An 18,801-nucleotide genomic window follows, 5' to 3' on the forward strand; every position below is an offset into this window, starting at 1 on the left:
ATGTAAACAATCTATATTTCACGGATTATACGCATTTGTTGACAAATATGGTCATTGGATAATCTGAAACAGACTGGATTCGACTTGTGATCCCCACAAAGGTAAAAGAGTCATGTTTATTTTTGCGTGTTGTCATTTGGTCATAAAATACTACATATGATGCTAGAACATCTCAAAAAGGGTTTTACAGGGGGCATGGCTTAGCTAAATGAGATGTAAATGAGCCCTATTGTCTCCCCCAGCTGAAAAGAAGAGTCCCTTTCGTCTCGATTTTCTCGGTTTGAGTATTTCTGAGTTCCTATATTCAAATGGCCAGAACTTCTCCAAATCTTATCAGATTTCCATGTGTTACACATCGTTGGAAAGCTTAGAAACTGCACTTTCAGAATCTGTGAATAACTCAAAATGCCCAGATCCGACTTGTGTCCCTACTTTCCGTGACTGGTCACAAATATATTTTCCACTCTGTACACCTTTTGATTGCATTTCTGGCGAGAAATTAGTATTGCAGTTTTCAGATATGGGATTAGTTATCACACAGGTACAAAACTGAATTTCATTACTCTGCCTATGAAGTCTGTCCAAATGCGTTTCCCAGACCTGTCTTCATGCTGCTGAAGTGGTCATTTCTCAATACCTCGGTGGACTTGCGTCCTCTGTGGACTTGCGCCCCCAGCGGAGTTCGGACTTGCGCCCCCGGCCGAGTTTCGGACTTGCGCCCCCGGCCGAGTTTCGGACTTGCGCCCCCGGCCGAGTTTCGGACTTGCGCCCCCGGCCGAGTTTCGGACTTGCGCCCCCGGCCGAGTTTCGGACTTGCGCCCCCGGCCGAGTTTCGGACTTGCGCCCCCGGCCGAGTTTCGGACTTGCGCCCCCGGCCGAGTTTCGGACTTGCGCCCCCGGCCGAGTTTCGGACTTGCGCCCCCGGCCGAGTTTCGGACTTGCGCCCCCGGCCGAGTTTCGGACTTGCGCCCCCGGCCGAGTTTCGGACTTGCGCCCCCGGCCGAGTTTCGGACTTGCCTCTTCGGTGGCGCTACCATTGTCGTTTACCATGCGTGGAATGTTTCGTTATGATTGGTTAAGCGGATTTATTGCATTCTGCAGAGAAAGAGGACTGCCGTTTATCGGGTTTTGGAAAAAAACGGAGAAAAGATGACAGAATAACACAGCGGATATTGGATTTTGCATAAAATTAAGAATTTACTTTTTTATACTGACCAGATACAACAAAAATTTTGGTGGTAAATATATATATATATATATATATATATATATATATATATATATATATATATATATATATATTTAAATGCTGTTTATTGCATTTTGGAACCAAACTCTTCATATATTTCTTTACAAAAAACTATTATGTTTGCAAATTGTTTGATTTTACATTGGTTTCAATTAGTTTTTTTTATAAATATTTTGAGCAAAAGATTAAAAGGTTAAACAATACAGACATTTTTTCACAGCCACCTTTGCTCATATTTACAAAGGGTGCCAGTACTTGTGGAGTATATTTCCTGTACTTTTATCAAGTCAAAATTCTGATAATGTCATTTACTTTATACACACACACACAGACACATAGAGTGAGCACTATAGTACGTGACACACTTGTCATTGTTGCTCTGGTTAATTTTAGAAATATTGCTCTATAAATAGCAGACTGGGTGTCTGTGCTGGTTATTTGCCACGACAGACTGCCAAGAAACCTTTTCTGTAGGGACATGGAGGACACATTCAACTGGACAACTAGACATCAGATCTCATCATGATTTAAGTTGATAACTCCTCTTGATCAAATATGTTACAAGTATATCACTAAACAGAGACTTGATGTGTACAGTACAGAAGACAGTCGTTTTAAATTGTCTATATGTTGGATTTCTTGAGTAATGTTCCCGTGTAGACATGCCTCATTCCTGAAGTGTTGCACAAGAGAACAAAGACATTGTTGGATGTCTTTGTCCAGGGATAAATGCATGTGTCAGTCTGTATTGTTGAATCTTTTTGGGATGTTCACTCTACACGCCCCCTTGCTTCTGTTCAGTGGTGGTGGTTTCTAAATGTCTGCCTGTCACATCCACACTTTAACATTTTAACCGATGTCTGGCTGATACAACACAAATGTTATATTATTACAGAAAATGAATTCAGAAAAACAAAAATGGGTGAAACTAAATAAACTTTTGTTATGCGTAATATTTATTTTCCGGAATATAAGTCACACGTTTTTCATAATTTGGCTAATCCTGCGACTTCTAGTCAGCTGCGACTTATGTCAAAATGAATTTTCCGGAATATAAGTCGCATCAGCCAAAAATGCGTTTTAAAGAGGAAAAACGTATATAAAAGTCGCAATGGACTATACGTCGCGTTTATTTTCGAAAATGATTTGACATTTGATAATGAAAATGACAGTATTTTATTTATTATTCGAAAATGACACACTATATGTACTGCGGTTCTGACACCTCACGGTTGTGTCTAAAAATGAGACTTTGCTGCACACCAGATTGTTGTTCTGTGTAAAACAATGCAACGTCATGTTAAAAATTAAATAATAATTGGTCATTTTATTGTTTGTTAGACTTTGACTTTACATCCAAGTGTCTTTTGATTATGAACAGCAAATTTAAGGAACAGGAAGATTTACTGCCGAATTGAAACGATTTATCACCCAATGGAATGGCTATAATAAAATATATTGGTCTATTACTATTTATGACTTTACCTGGAGTTGAAATGCTAAAAAAAAAATTGAACTCACAGGATATATGGAACATATAATGTACAGTAGTATTGTTTACTTTGATCCGTGTAAGAAAAAGGGATGTGGACGTTGTGGTAGCAGTGACAAAGCACATGAAGTCAGATTGAACGTCGGACATTAACGGTACCAGAGTATGTTTGACTAGTGTGATCGCTTCACAATGTCGCCTGGTACGCTTTTGAAGAGGTGGTCTAAGGCACGGTTCGCTTTGATTTGGGGCTGTAACAATTATCAAAACCAGCAATTATAACCCCCCCCCCCAATATTTATACTGTTAGTAATAAAAACATGTGCAGTTGATACTTTAACCCTCTCAAATGTACCTTAACTGTGATGTTTCAGACTGAATCCTTACTGAAACAGATGTTTGTCTGTCGACCAAGACCCACCTACTAAGAGAGACTAGATTAGATTGGCTGACTGACATGTCAAATGACTAGTCAGTTCACAGCAGGCTTTTTTGGATAACACGTTGTGTTTATTTATAAAGAGTTTTGAGTTCGATATGATGATCCATCATTTCTCTCTTTTACCTACAGCTCTTTCGTGAAGTGAGGATTATGAAGGTCTTAAATCATCCTAATATTGGTAAGACAACATTTTATATTTGCATTAATCTAAAGTGACTTACAGTGCATTAAAGCCGGACATGCCGCCTTTGGGAATCGGACCCACAACCTTTGTACTGCTGACCCAATTTTGTTAAGCTACAGGAACATATTCTGATATTATATCTGATATATCATACTTTATATTACTGATCACACATCTTGTTAAAGGGTCGTTCTCTAACCACTGCAATTCAATAGTATTGTTTCTTTAAAGCTTGTCGCTGGAAGTCACCAAGCTTGCATTGAAATGAAAGAGATTGTCGCTGGCGATATTCACGCAGCATTAGTCCTCATTTACTAAAGCACATCTTAAGATTTACATGAACCACTTTTTTTCGCGTCAGAAACGCGCTTGTACTATTGCGCTTTGGGAGCATCTGCGTTGCTAACCAACATTGAGCCGCACTCCCCATAGTAATGTGTGTTCATATATAGTGTTTTTTTTCTATTTATGTCAAAAATATTATAATTATTCTCTATTTGAGCATGCTTGCTGCATGTCTACGTAAAAAATTACGTATTTGTATGCACAAAAGGTGCAAAATGGGAACCGTCACTTAAACTGCTTTAAATTTGATTCTGATTCAATGATTCACTCACTTGTGTATAAAATGTAAATTTTGTTATTGTCCAGTCGATAATGATAAAAGTGTTTGAAATAGTGTGTGTGTCCGTATGTGCATGTGTGTGTGTCCGTATCTGCGTATGTGTTCATAAGTGCGCGCGTGTGTCTGTGTTTGTACGTGCGCTTGTGTGTGTCTGTGTTTGTACATGCACGCGTGTGTGTCTGTGTGTGTTCGTTCATATGTGTTTGTATGTTTGTGTGTGTTTTGATGTTTGTGTCTGTTCGTATGTTTGAGTTTGTGTGTGTGTGTGTTTGTTCATGTTAGTGTGTTTGTTTGTTTGTGTCAGTTTGTATGTTTGTGTCTCTGTGTGTGTGTGTGTGTTTGCGCGCGTATGTGTGTTTGTATTTGTGTGCGTGCGTGCATGTGTTAGAGACTCTGCTAAAATCTGATCCAAACCCTCTGACTGCAGGAATATAAAGAGTTTTTATCACCATCATTATCTGTCTCTCTGTATTCATCCTTTCATTTCTTCACAGCTCAGTTATATACGTGACACGGCACTTTCTCTAAAGATTATTTATATTGTTAATGGACAGGAACGGCAGGAGTATGATTCACTCTTTATGGCTGATGTCTGAACAGCTCAGCTTTTTTCAGTCTGTTCTTAACAACACAATCCTCTGTGTTTGATGTGTGTATTGATTACAGTGACTCATTGGTTTCAGCGTGTGTGTGATCGGTGGGCCGCATGCGTGTGAGATCTGGCTGCTGATTGGCTGAGCAGGATGTGATGAGATTTCTCTTTTGTTCAGTTAAAGCTGCAGTAAACCGTGGCACCAAAACAAACCGTCTGACATACTAACATTAAATCAAGAAATGATGTTACTTTATGACCTGTTTATCCAAACAATGGAGGACGAGGGTCTTTTCAACATCTGATGTTTGTTTATGTAGTTTTGTTTGGTAATGCGAGTGGTGCACTGCAGCTTAACAAAACATGTCAAGTTTGCATCCGACTCATACCTCACCCAAAATCAAAAGATTGGTGCTGAAAGAAAATGAAACATTTTAGGACCATTAGAGTTTTTCTACTTTATGATGGAGTATTTGTTTTGTGTAAACAGTTGTGTGAAGTATGTTTGACCATATTTAGACTATGAATTGATGTTTTTAAGTGTTTAATGAAAGTAAATATAACGTTGTCTCTTTGATCTCTCTCTCTTTCTCAAGTTAAGTTATTTGAAGTAATTGAGACGGAGAAGACGCTTTATTTAATTATGGAGTATGCAAGTGGAGGTGAGTTATATACATTTTTATATGAATATTAGTGTCTGTCTGTCATGTACAGCCGTAGATATCTGACTGTCTGTCTGTCTTTCCGTCTGTTACAGGTGAGGTGTTTGACTACTTAGTTGCACATGGGAGAATGAAGGAGAAGGAAGCCAGAGCCAAGTTTAGACAGGTTTGTTAAATCTCAGCTAAAAAACATACCCCACAGATCATTTATTATAGCATCTCCAAAGTGCTTTGGGTAAATTTGTTTTGATAATTTTTCAGCTCCCCTAGTGTTAAACATTTGATTTTTACCGTTTTGGAATCCATTCAGTTGATCTCTGGCGGTACCACTTTTAGCATAGCTTAGCATAATCCATTGAATCTGATTAGACCGTTAGCATCACGCTAAAAGAATTTTGATATTTTTCCTATTTAAAACTTGACTCTCCTGTAGTTACATCGTGTAATAAACGACAGAAAATTAAAAGTTGTGATTTTCTAGGCAGATATGGCTTATCTTTGAAGGTTCTTCTTACACACAGATTGAGTTGTTAATCGTCATATGTTATGTGTGTGACCTTCAGATTGTGTCTGCGGTGCAATATTGTCATCAGAAGAGAATCGTTCACAGAGATCTCAAGGTGAGACGCACCGAATGTCTAATCCTGCAACACCGATCTAATGTCCTGTTTTATTGATCTCTAATAATTGTACACTGTGTGTCTCTGTGTAAGGCTGAAAACCTGCTGCTCGATGCCGATATGAATATAAAGATCGCTGACTTTGGCTTCAGTAATGAGTTCACCATTGGGAGTAAGTTGGACACGTTCTGCGGAAGCCCTCCATACGCTGCTCCTGAACTCTTTCAGGGGAAAAAGTATGACGGACCGGAGGTGGACGTCTGGAGTCTGGGGGTCATCCTGTACACACTTGTCAGCGGCTCACTTCCATTTGATGGACAAAATCTAAAGGTCATTTTCTGTTTCAGATTACATCATTACGAACAAACTTATGAGACCAGATTTGTTTCAAACCTGTTCTGTCATGATATCAGACTTTCACTACATGGTTATCATAGCCAAAAAGAGTTCCCCATAACAATATTATTGAAATAATTTTCTATAGATTTCAATAATAGACTTTCAGATTCACCTTTAATATTTATTTATTTTGTTTTATTGTGTTTTTTTTTTCCAATGAATTATACTCATAAGACAAGAGTAGGGAGGCTTGAGAGAGTTTGTAACTAGAGATTTTCCAATATAAAATTTTTCCACCAATGCCGATAGCCGATCATTCAGACTAATATCTGCCGTTACTGATGCCGATTATTATAATGACCATTAATACTGAACATTAAACTAGTGATGTTTCTTGACATTTTCTATTCACAGAGCTCAAATTCATTGCACTTTCCTGTGCTCTTTTGATTGACAGGATATGTCGGCCATGAATATTAAAGGAATAGTCTACTCATTTTCAATATTAAAATATGTTATTACCTTAACTAAGAAGAGTTGATACATCCTTCTATCATCTGTGTGCGTGCATGTAAGCGCTGGGGCGCGCTGCGACACTTCGATAGCATTTAGCTTAGCCCCATTCATTCAATGCTGCCATTTAGAGATAAAGTTAGAAGTGACCAAACACATCAACGTTTTTCCTATTTAAGACGAGTAGTTATACGAGCAAGTTTGGTGGTACAAAATAAAACGTAGCGCTTTTCTAAGCGGATTTAAAAGAGGAACTATATTGTATGGCGTAATAGCACTTTTGGGAGTACTTCAACTCGCCTGAAAAATCCGCTCCCCTTCTCCCTCTCATAATGGGAGAGGGAGGGTGTTACTGCACCGAGTTGAAGTACTCCCAAAAGTGCTGTTCCCGCCATACAATATACTTCCTCTATTAAATCCGCTTAGAAAAGCGCTATGTTTTATTTTGTACCACCAAACTTGCTCATTAACATATTTTAATATTGAAAATGAGTAGACTATTCCTTTAAACTATTGGCCAATAGTGTGCAAAATTGCTGTTAATGACCGATACCGGTTATTTGCCGATATATCTGTGAATCTTTAATTGTACCCATTTTGGATCTTAAGGGCAAAAGTTTAAATTACTTATGAATTATTTACAATATTATTATGTGTAATATTATTAAAAAGCCCATTTTACGTTTTTAAAAACAACATTATTTTGTGTGTTTTGGTGTAATGCATGGGTTTATGATAAAAAACACCACTATTTTCCACATACCGTACATTATTGTTGCTCCTATAAGCCCTGCCTCTCTGAAACTGTACAAAGCTTATCATTCTGAAAGGCGTTGTGTGCTCCGATTGGCCAGCTATCTAGTACCTTGTGATTGGCCTGAATACCTCTAGTGTATGGAGGAAATGTGACGCTCCTTACCGCATTTGGAGGATCGTCTTCCAATGCAATACTGACAGAAGTTAAGATCGTCTTTACTATCTCATCAATACGAAGAAAATGCAGATGACCAAGTAGAAACGACCAACAACAAGCGATACTTTGCACTGCACAAAACTCGCGTTTAAAGGAATAGTTCGGCCAAAAACGATATTAAACCCATGATTTACTCACCCCCAAGCTGTCCGAGTTGCATATGTCCATCGTTTTTCAGACAAACACATTTTCGGATATTTTATAAAATATTTTAGATCTTTCAGTTGATTAAATGTAATGTTACGGGGTCCAGCAATAGTCCACGACCTTCAAGTCCAAAAAAAGTGCGTCCATCCTTCACAAATTAAATCCAAACGGCTCCAGGATGATAAACAAAGGTCTTCTGTGGGTAATCCGTGCGGTGTTGTTGTAGAAATATCCATATTTAAAATGTTATTAACGTTATAAACTACCTTCCGGTAGCGCCGCCATCTTAGACTCAGGAGAGAGTATTAGCGTAGTGTACGCACTTTTCTTAGTGACGTATGACAAATTCGGAGGGCGGGGGCACAGAGCAGCAGCAGAGAAACTCTGTACGCTGCGTAAGCTCTCATCCTGAATGCGCATCACTCTAAGATGGCGGCGCTACCGGAAGGTAGTTTATAACGTTAATAACATTTTAAATATGGATATTTCTACAACAACACCGCACGGATTACCCACAGAAGACCTTTGTTTATCATCCTGGAGCCGTTTGGATTTAATTTGTGAAGGATGGACGCACTTTTTTGGACTTGAAGGTCGTGGACTATTGCTGGACCCCGTAACATTACATTTAATCAACAGAAAGATCTAAAATATTTTCTAAAATATCCGAAAATGTGTTTGTCTGAAAAACGATGGACATATGCAACTCGGACAGCTTGGGGGTGAGTAAATCATGGGTTTAATATCGTTTTTGGCCGAACTATCCCTTTAAAGAGCACCTATTGTCCGATTCAAGTTTTTACATTTACTTTGGTGTGTAAGTGTGTACTAGTACATGTTCACGATAATGTACAAACCCAAAAGGAAACGATGGCGCGAGTTATCATCTCCAACGTAAATCTCTTTTCTTGGACTACAAAAACACATGGATTGTATGCAACAGTTTTCTTCCTGGGATTGGTGATGTAGACAAGACCGACATTATCATAATTCCTCCCGCTTCGGACTCACACCCTGTAAATTAACTCCTGTTAGCAACCGAATCTTTCAAAGATGGTAAGGGGCGTCACAATTCCTGCTGACGTTTGAAGTACTCATGCAAATCACAACGTACAGATAAGCTGGCCAATCAGGGACACAAAGCTTTTTAAATCAGGAAGAAAGTGAAATCTGGAGCAACAAACATGTACGGTATGTGGAAAATAATGTTTTTTTTACCATAAACCACGCAAACACATAATATTATACCAAATACACAAAATAACCTTGTTTTTAGCAATGAAATAGGTGCTCATTAAATAGTCAGTAGTAAATTCTTCTGAACAGAAGCGGGCAGAATTATAATAATGTGCACTTTATGGTAAAGTCCATGTCAACTAGTTACCAAAGTAAACTGTTGCGTACAATCCTCGCATTCATTGTAGTCCAAGAAAAAAAGATTTCAGTCTGATACAGTAAATGGCGACATCATTTACTTTGGGATTTGTAGCTTTGCATATTGTTTACATGTACTAATACACACTTACACACCAAAAGTAATGTAAAATCATGAACCGGAAAATAGTGGCTCTCTAACACAATATTAATAATCATGGTTTTCAATATCACAGTTATTGTCAATTCTAGTATTTTGTGACACTCCTACTACCAAACTTTCATACATTTGGCAGACGCTTTTATCCAAAGTGATTTTTCAGTAAATATGTTTCTGGGGGAATCAAACCCATGACGTTTGCTTTGGTAATGCAGTGCTTTACCACTTGAGCTACAGGAAGTGTAGGCTAATGGTGTTTTAAATATGGTTATTGATAGAAATTTTATATACCTTGTTTATTAACTACGTATGTTAATCAGTTTCTTGTTCACACAGGAGCTGAGAGAGAGAGTTTTGCGAGGGAAGTATCGGATTCCCTTTTACATGTCTACAGATTGTGAAAACCTGCTGAAGAAACTGTTGGTGTTGAACCCTGGCAAGCGTGGCAGTCTGGAGGTGACATTCATATGAATTACTGACGTTCTCTGATTATGACTGTTAGGCGGCTGGAGTAGTAAATCTTAAAGAAAACTGTGTGTGTTTTAAAACCACATGACATAATAATAAATAATAGGGGAGAGTGGGGCACAACCTAACGCTTTTTGGTTTTGTCTCAATCATACAAAAAATATTTGAGATTGAATGATTATATTTTTACACAAGCAACACACACATCTCTGCTACAAATGAACGTTTGAAGTTTGTTTTTATTACTTTCCATTCTTGGACATTTACACCAAACGTGACAGAAGTGCAAACGTTACAACTTACAACACTTTTGCATTGTTTTCCTTTTAATGTCAGTGATTATCTGATCTGTCTCACACAGCAAATCATGAAGGATCGCTGGATGAATGTTGGCCATGAGGAAGAAGAGCTGAAGCCCTACACAGAACCTGAGCCAGACTTCAGCGACACCAAACGTATCGGTTTGTATCCTGCTTTAGTATTCATAATCTTACAAAACGTGTCCACATCAGTACTGTTATATATACAGAAACTTTGAGTTGTGTTTTGCTAGTACCGGTGATCTCTCGTGTTGTTTCAGATCTCATGATCACTATGGGTTTCCCTAAAGATGACATCACGGAGTCATTAGTAGGTCAGAAATATGATGAGGTCATGGCTACGTATCTTCTCCTGGGCAGGAAAGCACCAGATGTGAGTCTTTATTTTCGAATGATCTAATGTAATATAAGCCACGTGTTATTACATGATATTTACTCAGTGGCACTTCTGTATAATTTCAGTTTGAAGGGAGTGAATCAGTATCGAGCACAAACCTGTGTCAAAGATCTCGACCCAGCAGTGATCTGAACAACAGCAGCAGCAGTAACACGCAGTCACCGGCACACATCAGAGTCCAGCGCAGTATCTCTACTACTCAGAAACAACGACGATTCAGTGATCACGGTAACATCAGTAAATCATTTAGCAATAAACACATATCCAAGAATACTGTGCACATGTAGTTTAGAGACACTTTGTGTTTTGATTAATAGAGGAGATCACGTTTACACTAGAGCTGGAACAACCAATCGATAAAATCGATTATGACATTCCTTGTTAACGAATTTCATTATCGATTAGTTGGTCTGTGACGTCCACCGTCGGCCAACATCACACGCATCAGGTGCCGTTTCTTCATTCAGCGCGTGCTGCCTGCTCAAAGTCATTCACGTTTTATTCATACAATGCAAGCTGTGCACTGTTTATTAATTTGTGGCAAAATTTTCAGCACATCCTTGAAGACTTAAATAATTTTGTTCATTGATATTTTGACATTTAAAAATATTTAACTATTTAAAATCTGCACAAACATTTTTATTTAAGGCTTAAAATATCTAAATTTTATTTAAATAATATTATATTAGTAAAACTGTAGTAATGTGTGGCTTTTGTACTTTTAAAAGTACACTTCTACACGTGAATACCCTAATTTAGTGCATTATTTAGCTATAATACGTGAAAACATCTAATTAAGTAAATATTTTTATTTTTCCGATTAGTCGATTAATCGGAAAAATAATCGCCCGATTAATCGATCATGAAAATAATCGTTAGTTGCAACCCTAGTTTACACAATAATGATGGAAAAAATGTCCTTTGCGTTTTTTGACAAAATTCACGTACACATGACGTCGCTGTCAAAAAGCTCAGTTTACGCCAAGACGGCAGCGTTTTTTTTTTTTTTTTTTTGCCAGCCAGCGGCAGCATTTTTATGATTTTCACAAAAGTTTAATGCCTTCCATAAAATTTTCTTCTTTAAATATATAAACATAGAATATAGAAAAAATAAAAAACCCACTGTGCCTTAAAACAAACAAACAAACAAACAAAAAACAAACAGTTTATTCAACCTTAATTTTTTTCTATTTTTATCACCTCTCAAATATGGGTAGGTTTCTTGCCTGGATTTGAATTTGTGTTTTTGTGAAGGACTTTTAATAGAGATTGCATTCAGAACAATCCTCAAAACATATACAGAGTTTGAACTGTTTGCCCTAAGGGAACCTGGTGGATAATAGTGGCAAAACGTACTACCGAAAAAACTCGTCATTGGCAGGAAAGCGTTTTCTCTTATTTGGCTTGGAAAGAGTTAAAAACCCTGCATTATGTGTGCCTGGCCAATAGATGGCGATGTTACCTGCGCACATACACATTAATCTACAGAGCGAAAAAACAAACAGTCAAGACAGCAAAAGTATCGAGCAGTTTTGTTTAGATGGACAATGAGGTACATTTATTACAACTAATGCTGCTTTTCCATTGCATAGTACCCCACGGTTTAGTTTAGTTTGGGTCGGGTCAGCTCACCTCACTTTGGCTTGGTTAGCTTTTCCATAAAGTTTAGTATCACTTCGGTGTGGGAGGGATTATAGGCGTGTCGTTATATTTGCGCTGCCTACTGCTGTGACATCATACACGTGAGAGCGTTATTGTACATTCCCATACATTTATTTATTTCTCAGTCTGCCACAAAATTTAAATTGACCAACACAAATAAATGTTTGCACATGGCATTTATCACCACCTCTTTCTCACATGACAGTTTCTGTACAAACACCTGTGGTGTCGGTCGAAGCACTCCGCTGAGCCTCATTAAAGTTGCATTTAAGCATATATGCTCACGTGCGCATCGCGAATGTGCCACCACAAACTGCAATCTGGAAAAAACTGTTATGGTGTTCGTGATTCTCAACCTGTGGATGTTTTTCATCGCTACAAGGGAGTTTGGGAACTTAAAGCAGAGCACAGATGACAAGATGTTTGCTCGAGACAGCGCAGGCTAGCATGAAGGTAAAGCTAATCGTTTACACTATGGCGATGACACTCCTCTCAGACCAATCAGTGATCTACAGTGTTTTCGCGGCACGTTTTGGTATCAGCTCAGCTCGCTTGGAACCCCAACCGAGGTGGTACTAAAAAAAGTATTTGGTCCTACGTGCTGCACCCAGTGGAAAAGCCCCCAAAAGTAAGATGACCCGACCCAAACCAAACCGTGGGGGGCTATGCAATGGAAAAGGTAACCCTGGACTATAAAGCAGCTAAATTTTGTAAACTTTGTTGGATAACACCAATGTTGGACACCAATGTTGTTTTGGTCATACTCACACAGGCCTATAGACGGTTTCATCGGACGCACATGCATCGTCATGGTTAGGCGTCTGGCCGAACAGTTGAAATGGTCGGATTGAAAAGATTTTGTGCGTGTAGACGACGTAGCTATTGAATGAGTCAGCTGACATAGTTTGACTGTAATGTTTACGTTACCTGCAGTTGCTCCGTCCATACCTCCAGCCGTCTCATACACCAAACGCTCTCAGGCCAACAGCGTGGAGGGAGATAAGAAAGATGAATGGGAAGCGTCCCGTAAGCTGCCGTCCTCCAGCTCAAAGGGAGACGTGCCCACCTCTCCTCTGGTAACACAGGAGCGCAGGAAATCCTCCATAGCATCAGGGGTGAGAGGTCATAGTAATTCGCACAATCGACTTGAAACAGTGGTTTGTGTGAGGTTGTCTTAATGTGTTTTTGTGTTAATGCGTGTATGAACAGAACGGTGCATCTGGAGGAATGACCAGGAGAAACACATATGTGTGTGAACGCTCCAGTACAGACCGATATTCAGCCATCACCAACGGCAAAGACAGCAGGTGAGGACACGTATAACAGGATTTAAATCCGATTCGATTATTGACATTAATACGTGCTGAAAACGATATTGTTCATTGTTTCTTTATGTTAGTCTCTTATAAAGCCTAAAGTGACGTTTGCAAATGTTTTTGTCTTCTCTGTGTTGTCGCATCCATGTCCCTGTCAGTTTGACGGAGATGTCCACTGCAGCTAGTGGTTCATCTTCAGTGTCTCCTGGAGCATCGTCTGCACTGGCATCCACTCGGCCACGTCATGTGAAGTCCATGTCCGCCTCGGGTCACCCGACCAAATCTCCGCTGCCGCCTATCGAGGACAACGCTGAATACAAGAGGTGAGGACACAAACTGATTCATCAATCTACTTCTCATAAGAAGAGACACCGGACCTATTATTTTAAATATGTGTCCGTGTGTGTGGTTTTAGCTCCAGCAGCACTAGAGCTCCAACCGCCTCCCCATCCGCTCACAGCATCAGCAGTATGACTCCGGACCGGACCCGTTTTCCTCGAGGCACCTCCAGCCGGAGCACTTTTCACGGAGCGCAGCTCAGAGACCGACGCAGTGCCACCTACAACGGCCCGCCCGCTTCACCCACCCTGTCGCATGACACTGGTGCTCTGGCCCAGGCCCGCAGAGGAACCTCATCCGGTTTCATCAGCAAACTCACCTCAAAGTTTGGCCGCAGGTCAGTGAATCTGAATCTTTCCGTATTAATGTTCTAAGAACACAAGTTAGATTTTTAAGAATTTTAAAATAAAAAATATTGCTATGGCATGTTTCGGTGTCGAGAATTATAAGACATGAACTTGAGCACAAATGTTCATGCGCACAATGTATTTTTGCATCCGATTGAGAAAATACTACGATTCACGCGTTTACATGCGTACTTTATTCCTGTTGATCCAATAACAGATCGGACTACAACACCCCCTTCAATACGACCCAAATTTGAGTCCTAAATCGTATCAATTATGGTGTTTACGTGAAAGTTTTTCAATACGATTGAGCCATCAATACGATAAACTGATTATTTGGTTGCATGTAAACGTACCTACTGTGTTTAAAAAAATAATTTAAAATGAAAAACACAATCTACAAGATGATAGAAATACACACATTTGAGATTTATGAAATGATTCCTGTAGCTTCACTGGTAAAACACTGTGAGAATCAAACCCACGATCTTCAGACTGACAATGTATTGAAAATCATAAAAGAGTTTAAGAAATACAGCCAAATGGACTTCATTCAAGAAACTACCAGATTCAATATGTGTTCAAATAGTTCATAAAACGGCTCTAAGGTAAATGGAGTCATTTAAGAATGAATTCATGAATGAGTTTTTTTTCTGTCTTTGTTTCATGAAGGATTAAAGAGTTATGGTTTAAGCCCGCAATACACTGCAGGATTTTTGCCCTCCTATAAGATCATTACCTTATCACACCGTGTGACATGAAACGTTTAAACTCGGTTACGGAAAGACAAAAATCGTGCAATGTATCGTGGGCTTTATTTTCAGCAGTTATATTTAAATCTGCTGTTTATGTGTTTGTATCATAGGACTCTGTCCTTCAGAGCATGGAGGTAGGACAATAGTTTGACGTCTACCCTTAGATGAAAATGTGTTGTCTTCCTGACAGACCCATGTTTATGTGTTTGTCTGTAGTAGACATTTACAAAGGATCATAATGATTCTGATGTAAAACTGCTGTTCCTCTCGTGTTTATTGTGTGAATACTGCGGTTTATCCTCTTTAGTTTGAGTTTAGTGCAAAAAACAATATTATTAGTTTAATAATAATATATCAGTTCAGGTATACTAAATGTTTAGTAATGATTAAAAGACAAATTTTCCAGCTCCACTAGAGTTAAACATTTGATTTTTACCGTTTTGAAATCCATTCAGCTGATCTCCGGGTCTGGCGGTACCACTTTTAGCATAGCTTAGCACAATCCATTGAATCTGATTAGACCATTAGCATCACTTTAAAAAAAATATTTTTCCTATTTAAAACTTGACTCTTCTGTAGTTAAATTGTGTACTAAGACCAACAGAAAATAAAAAATTGCGATTTTCTAGCCCGAAATGGCTAGCAAATCAAGAACTTTGCATGCCGAAACTAGTCCCCTGCTATTGAAAGTTACCAAGGGGACTATTTTCAGGCAGTACATAATATCACTACGCCTGCTGCATCCATGTTACAGCAGCAAAGTCCTTGATTATTACACCAGAATGAGAGTATAGTTCCTAGCCATATCGGCCTAGAAAATCACAACTTTTAATTTTCTGTCAGTCTTACTACACGATGTAACTACAGAAGAGTCAAGTTTTAAATAGGAAAAATATTGAAACTCTTTGGTTATTTTTTAGCGCAATGCTAATGGTCTAATCAGATTCAATGGATTATGCTAAGCTATGCTAAAAGTGTTACCGCCAGACCCTGAGATCAGCTGAATGGATTCCAAAATGAGCTGGAAAATGAGCATATTTTCAAAAAAAGTGGAGTGTCCCTTTAAATAAGTTCAATATGTTTAAACATTTACCTTTGAAAATCACTGTATTGATCACTGTATAAGAAAGTAATGTGTTTGAAACAATCAAGCATGAAAACCTGTCCTACAACCCCCTAAAACAAAATCAAGACTTCAAAAAAGAGCATAATAGTAACTCTTGATTTAACAGCTTTTGTAATGATGTAAATGTTTGTGCTGTCTCATTTAAATAAGAGGTTTAGTACTTCTCTGTTTTCTTTCTCAACATGAACTGTGATATTTTCTTAAGGTTACCGAGTGAAGGAGAAGCCCGCGGTCGGGCGTACAGCGTCAGGTGAGGTTTTTGTCTTGTTTTGGGGGCTTTGTTTTTGCTCCTGCAGCTCGGTTGATAAAAAGTTATTGCCCTTTGTCCGTTTAGGGCTACTGTAGAAAAAATGACGGTGACTATTATGAAAGGGGACATGCGGTGTACACTGCAAAGAATGATTTTTAAGAAAAAATATTCTTAGTATTTTTGTCTTGTTTTCAGTAAAAATTTCAAAAGATTCTTAAATGAAGATGCTTTTTCTTGATGAGCAAAAGGACCCAAGAAAATTAGTCTAGTTTCTAGACCAAAAAATATCAAATTTAAGTGATTTTGTGCATAAAACAAGCAAAAAAATCTAAGTACAGAGGGCGATTAACAGATTTATGAAAAAAAAGTGGAAAAAATATTAATCTGATACATTTTTACAGCCGTTTAATTTAGTGGCTTTTTTTGTCCACGAACAACCCGAAAGGGTAGTAAATTTGCCCACAATATATTGTTGAGTTTTTGAAAAATTTCAAAGCATTTTCTCAAAATATATGTAAATATAAGGTTTGTCACCGAAAATCATTTCATTTGCTGAAACACAGAGAAAGTTGTGGCCAAATTAAGACATAAAAAAACAAAAATGGCCTCAACAACCCACAAGGGTTAAATTTTCATTTTAAATTTCAGTTTCATCAAATGTTTCAAAAGCAACCCGACAGTACACACTTGAATTGTTGAGAATAAAACATTTTCAAAAGTTTAAACACTATGAAAATTAAATTAAATCAAATTAGAATAATATAAATGTTCCACATAATGTAACAGTATGTAACAGGAGCTGGACAAAAGTAACAAGTGTTGATTTCGTCCCGACAGGAACTCCTTTCATTTAAACCTGATTTACTTTTATTTTGAAAAACTCTGAGACGGCATACTTTAGGATGCGTTATGCTGCTTTCACACCAAAAGCGAATAGAGCATCTGGCATGAATTATGTCAATGTCTGGAGGTCTCGCGGCGTCATTTGCGCCAATTTTCCACCAGAGTGACGCAAATTGGCACGCAAATGACGCAAATTGAGCGTTGCCTTGGGAAATGCGCGAGTTGAAAAATCTGAACTTTGGTGGAAAATTGTGCCTTGTTAACCAATTAATAGCTTGCTCTAATAGTGACGTGATTACAGGAAGCGAGCAGAGTTGCAGAAGCCCCTCCCATGACGCTAATTCTAAGCACGGCTTTCACGCGCAATTAAGCAAGTAAACTCAAAATGTTCAAGCGTCCAACTACACGTGAATATCTCTATCACGTTGGTGTCTATACAGCATTCAGTACTGTAACACATGAAACCTGAAACACAATGCGTTATAAGAAAAAAATTACAGATTTAGGAATTTACTTATCATGGTTGAAAACAGCTTTCTGGACCTACACGTGGAATACCATGACGAAATAACGCAATATTTGTTAGCTCTGTCAAGAGTTGCGTTCTGAACATGCTGTCATAGTTTGGAATGCAAATGTAATCAGGGCTTTGAGAAAATCGCTTTGTTACTTTCATCCCGCGTTACTTTCGCCCCGGTTCTCCCCTACTTACTTTCATGTTATAGATAAATATGACTATTTTAAATAAACATTTATTAAAACAAAGCTGAAAATCAATTGAAAATGATCATAGTAACATTATAAATAACATGTTAAAGGAATATTCCATTTTCTTAAAAGAAAAATCCAGATAATTTACTCACCACCATGTCATCCAAAATGTTGATGTCTTTCTTTGTTCAGTCGAGAAGAAATTATGTTTTTTGAGGAAAACATTCCAGGATTTTTCTCATTTTAATGGACTTTAATAGAGCCCGACATTTAATACTTAACTCAACACTTAACAGTTTTTTTCAACGGAGTTTCAAAGGACTATAAACGATCCCAAACGAGGCATAAGGGTCTTATCTAGCGAAACGATTGTCATTTTTGACAAGAAAAATTAAAAATATGCACTTTAAATGAGATATTAAATGTTGGGCTCTATTAAAGTCAATTAAAATGAGAAAAATCCTGCAATGTTTTCCTCAAAAAACATAATTTCTTCTCGACTGAACAAAGAAAGACATCAGCATTTTGGATGACATGGTGGTGAGTAAATTATCTGGATTTTTCTTTTAAGAAAATGGAATATTCCTTTAACATTTGTAATTGATCTAAACACTGTAATATGTTTTGTACGGAAAACACCAGTAGACGCTTTTCCGTTACCCTTCGAAATTACACAAATTGAATTCGCGAACTGGAAATGTGCCCATTGAAAACATCAGTTTCACAAAAACTAATTTACCCTCGGATGAGGTGTTTTTTTCAGGAAATTCGAAAAAGGAATATATCGCAAAACTGCAAGCGAAAGTTTTCCCCCTTTTACAGGTCACCTGATAAGCAATGAAAGTCACATGCCTCAAAATACTTCGCAACAGGATTCGCAAGTCGACTGCTCTGT

At 38.2% G+C, this 18,801-nt stretch overlaps 1 protein-coding gene across 2 annotated transcripts in view; it reads left to right on the plus strand.

The window, feature by feature from the left end:
* mark1 (MAP/microtubule affinity-regulating kinase 1) overlaps positions 1-18,801 on the plus strand; it is a 38,791-nt gene that overhangs the window by 16,755 nt on the left and 3,235 nt on the right. The window contains exons 4-17 of one of the 2 annotated variants that reach the window (XM_065259470.2): positions 3,313-3,361; positions 5,181-5,246; positions 5,342-5,412; positions 5,810-5,866; positions 5,960-6,196; positions 9,709-9,828; positions 10,202-10,301; positions 10,421-10,533; positions 10,623-10,785; positions 13,153-13,334; positions 13,429-13,526; positions 13,694-13,858; positions 13,951-14,211; positions 16,308-16,352. In XM_065259470.2, coding sequence (XP_065115542.1) covers positions 3,313-3,361; positions 5,181-5,246; positions 5,342-5,412; positions 5,810-5,866; positions 5,960-6,196; positions 9,709-9,828; positions 10,202-10,301; positions 10,421-10,533; positions 10,623-10,785; positions 13,153-13,334; positions 13,429-13,526; positions 13,694-13,858; positions 13,951-14,211; positions 16,308-16,352 — 1,727 coding nt within the window. The remainder of the gene's footprint in view (positions 1-3,312; positions 3,362-5,180; positions 5,247-5,341; positions 5,413-5,809; positions 5,867-5,959; positions 6,197-9,708; positions 9,829-10,201; positions 10,302-10,420; positions 10,534-10,622; positions 10,786-13,152; positions 13,335-13,428; positions 13,527-13,693; positions 13,859-13,950; positions 14,212-16,307; positions 16,353-18,801) is intronic. The other variant, XM_065259471.2, reaches the window with a different exon arrangement.

The sequence above is a fragment of the Paramisgurnus dabryanus genome, chromosome 24 (assembly GCF_030506205.2).
Source record: "Paramisgurnus dabryanus chromosome 24, PD_genome_1.1, whole genome shotgun sequence".
NCBI classification, from domain to species: domain Eukaryota; kingdom Metazoa; phylum Chordata; class Actinopteri; order Cypriniformes; family Cobitidae; genus Paramisgurnus; species Paramisgurnus dabryanus.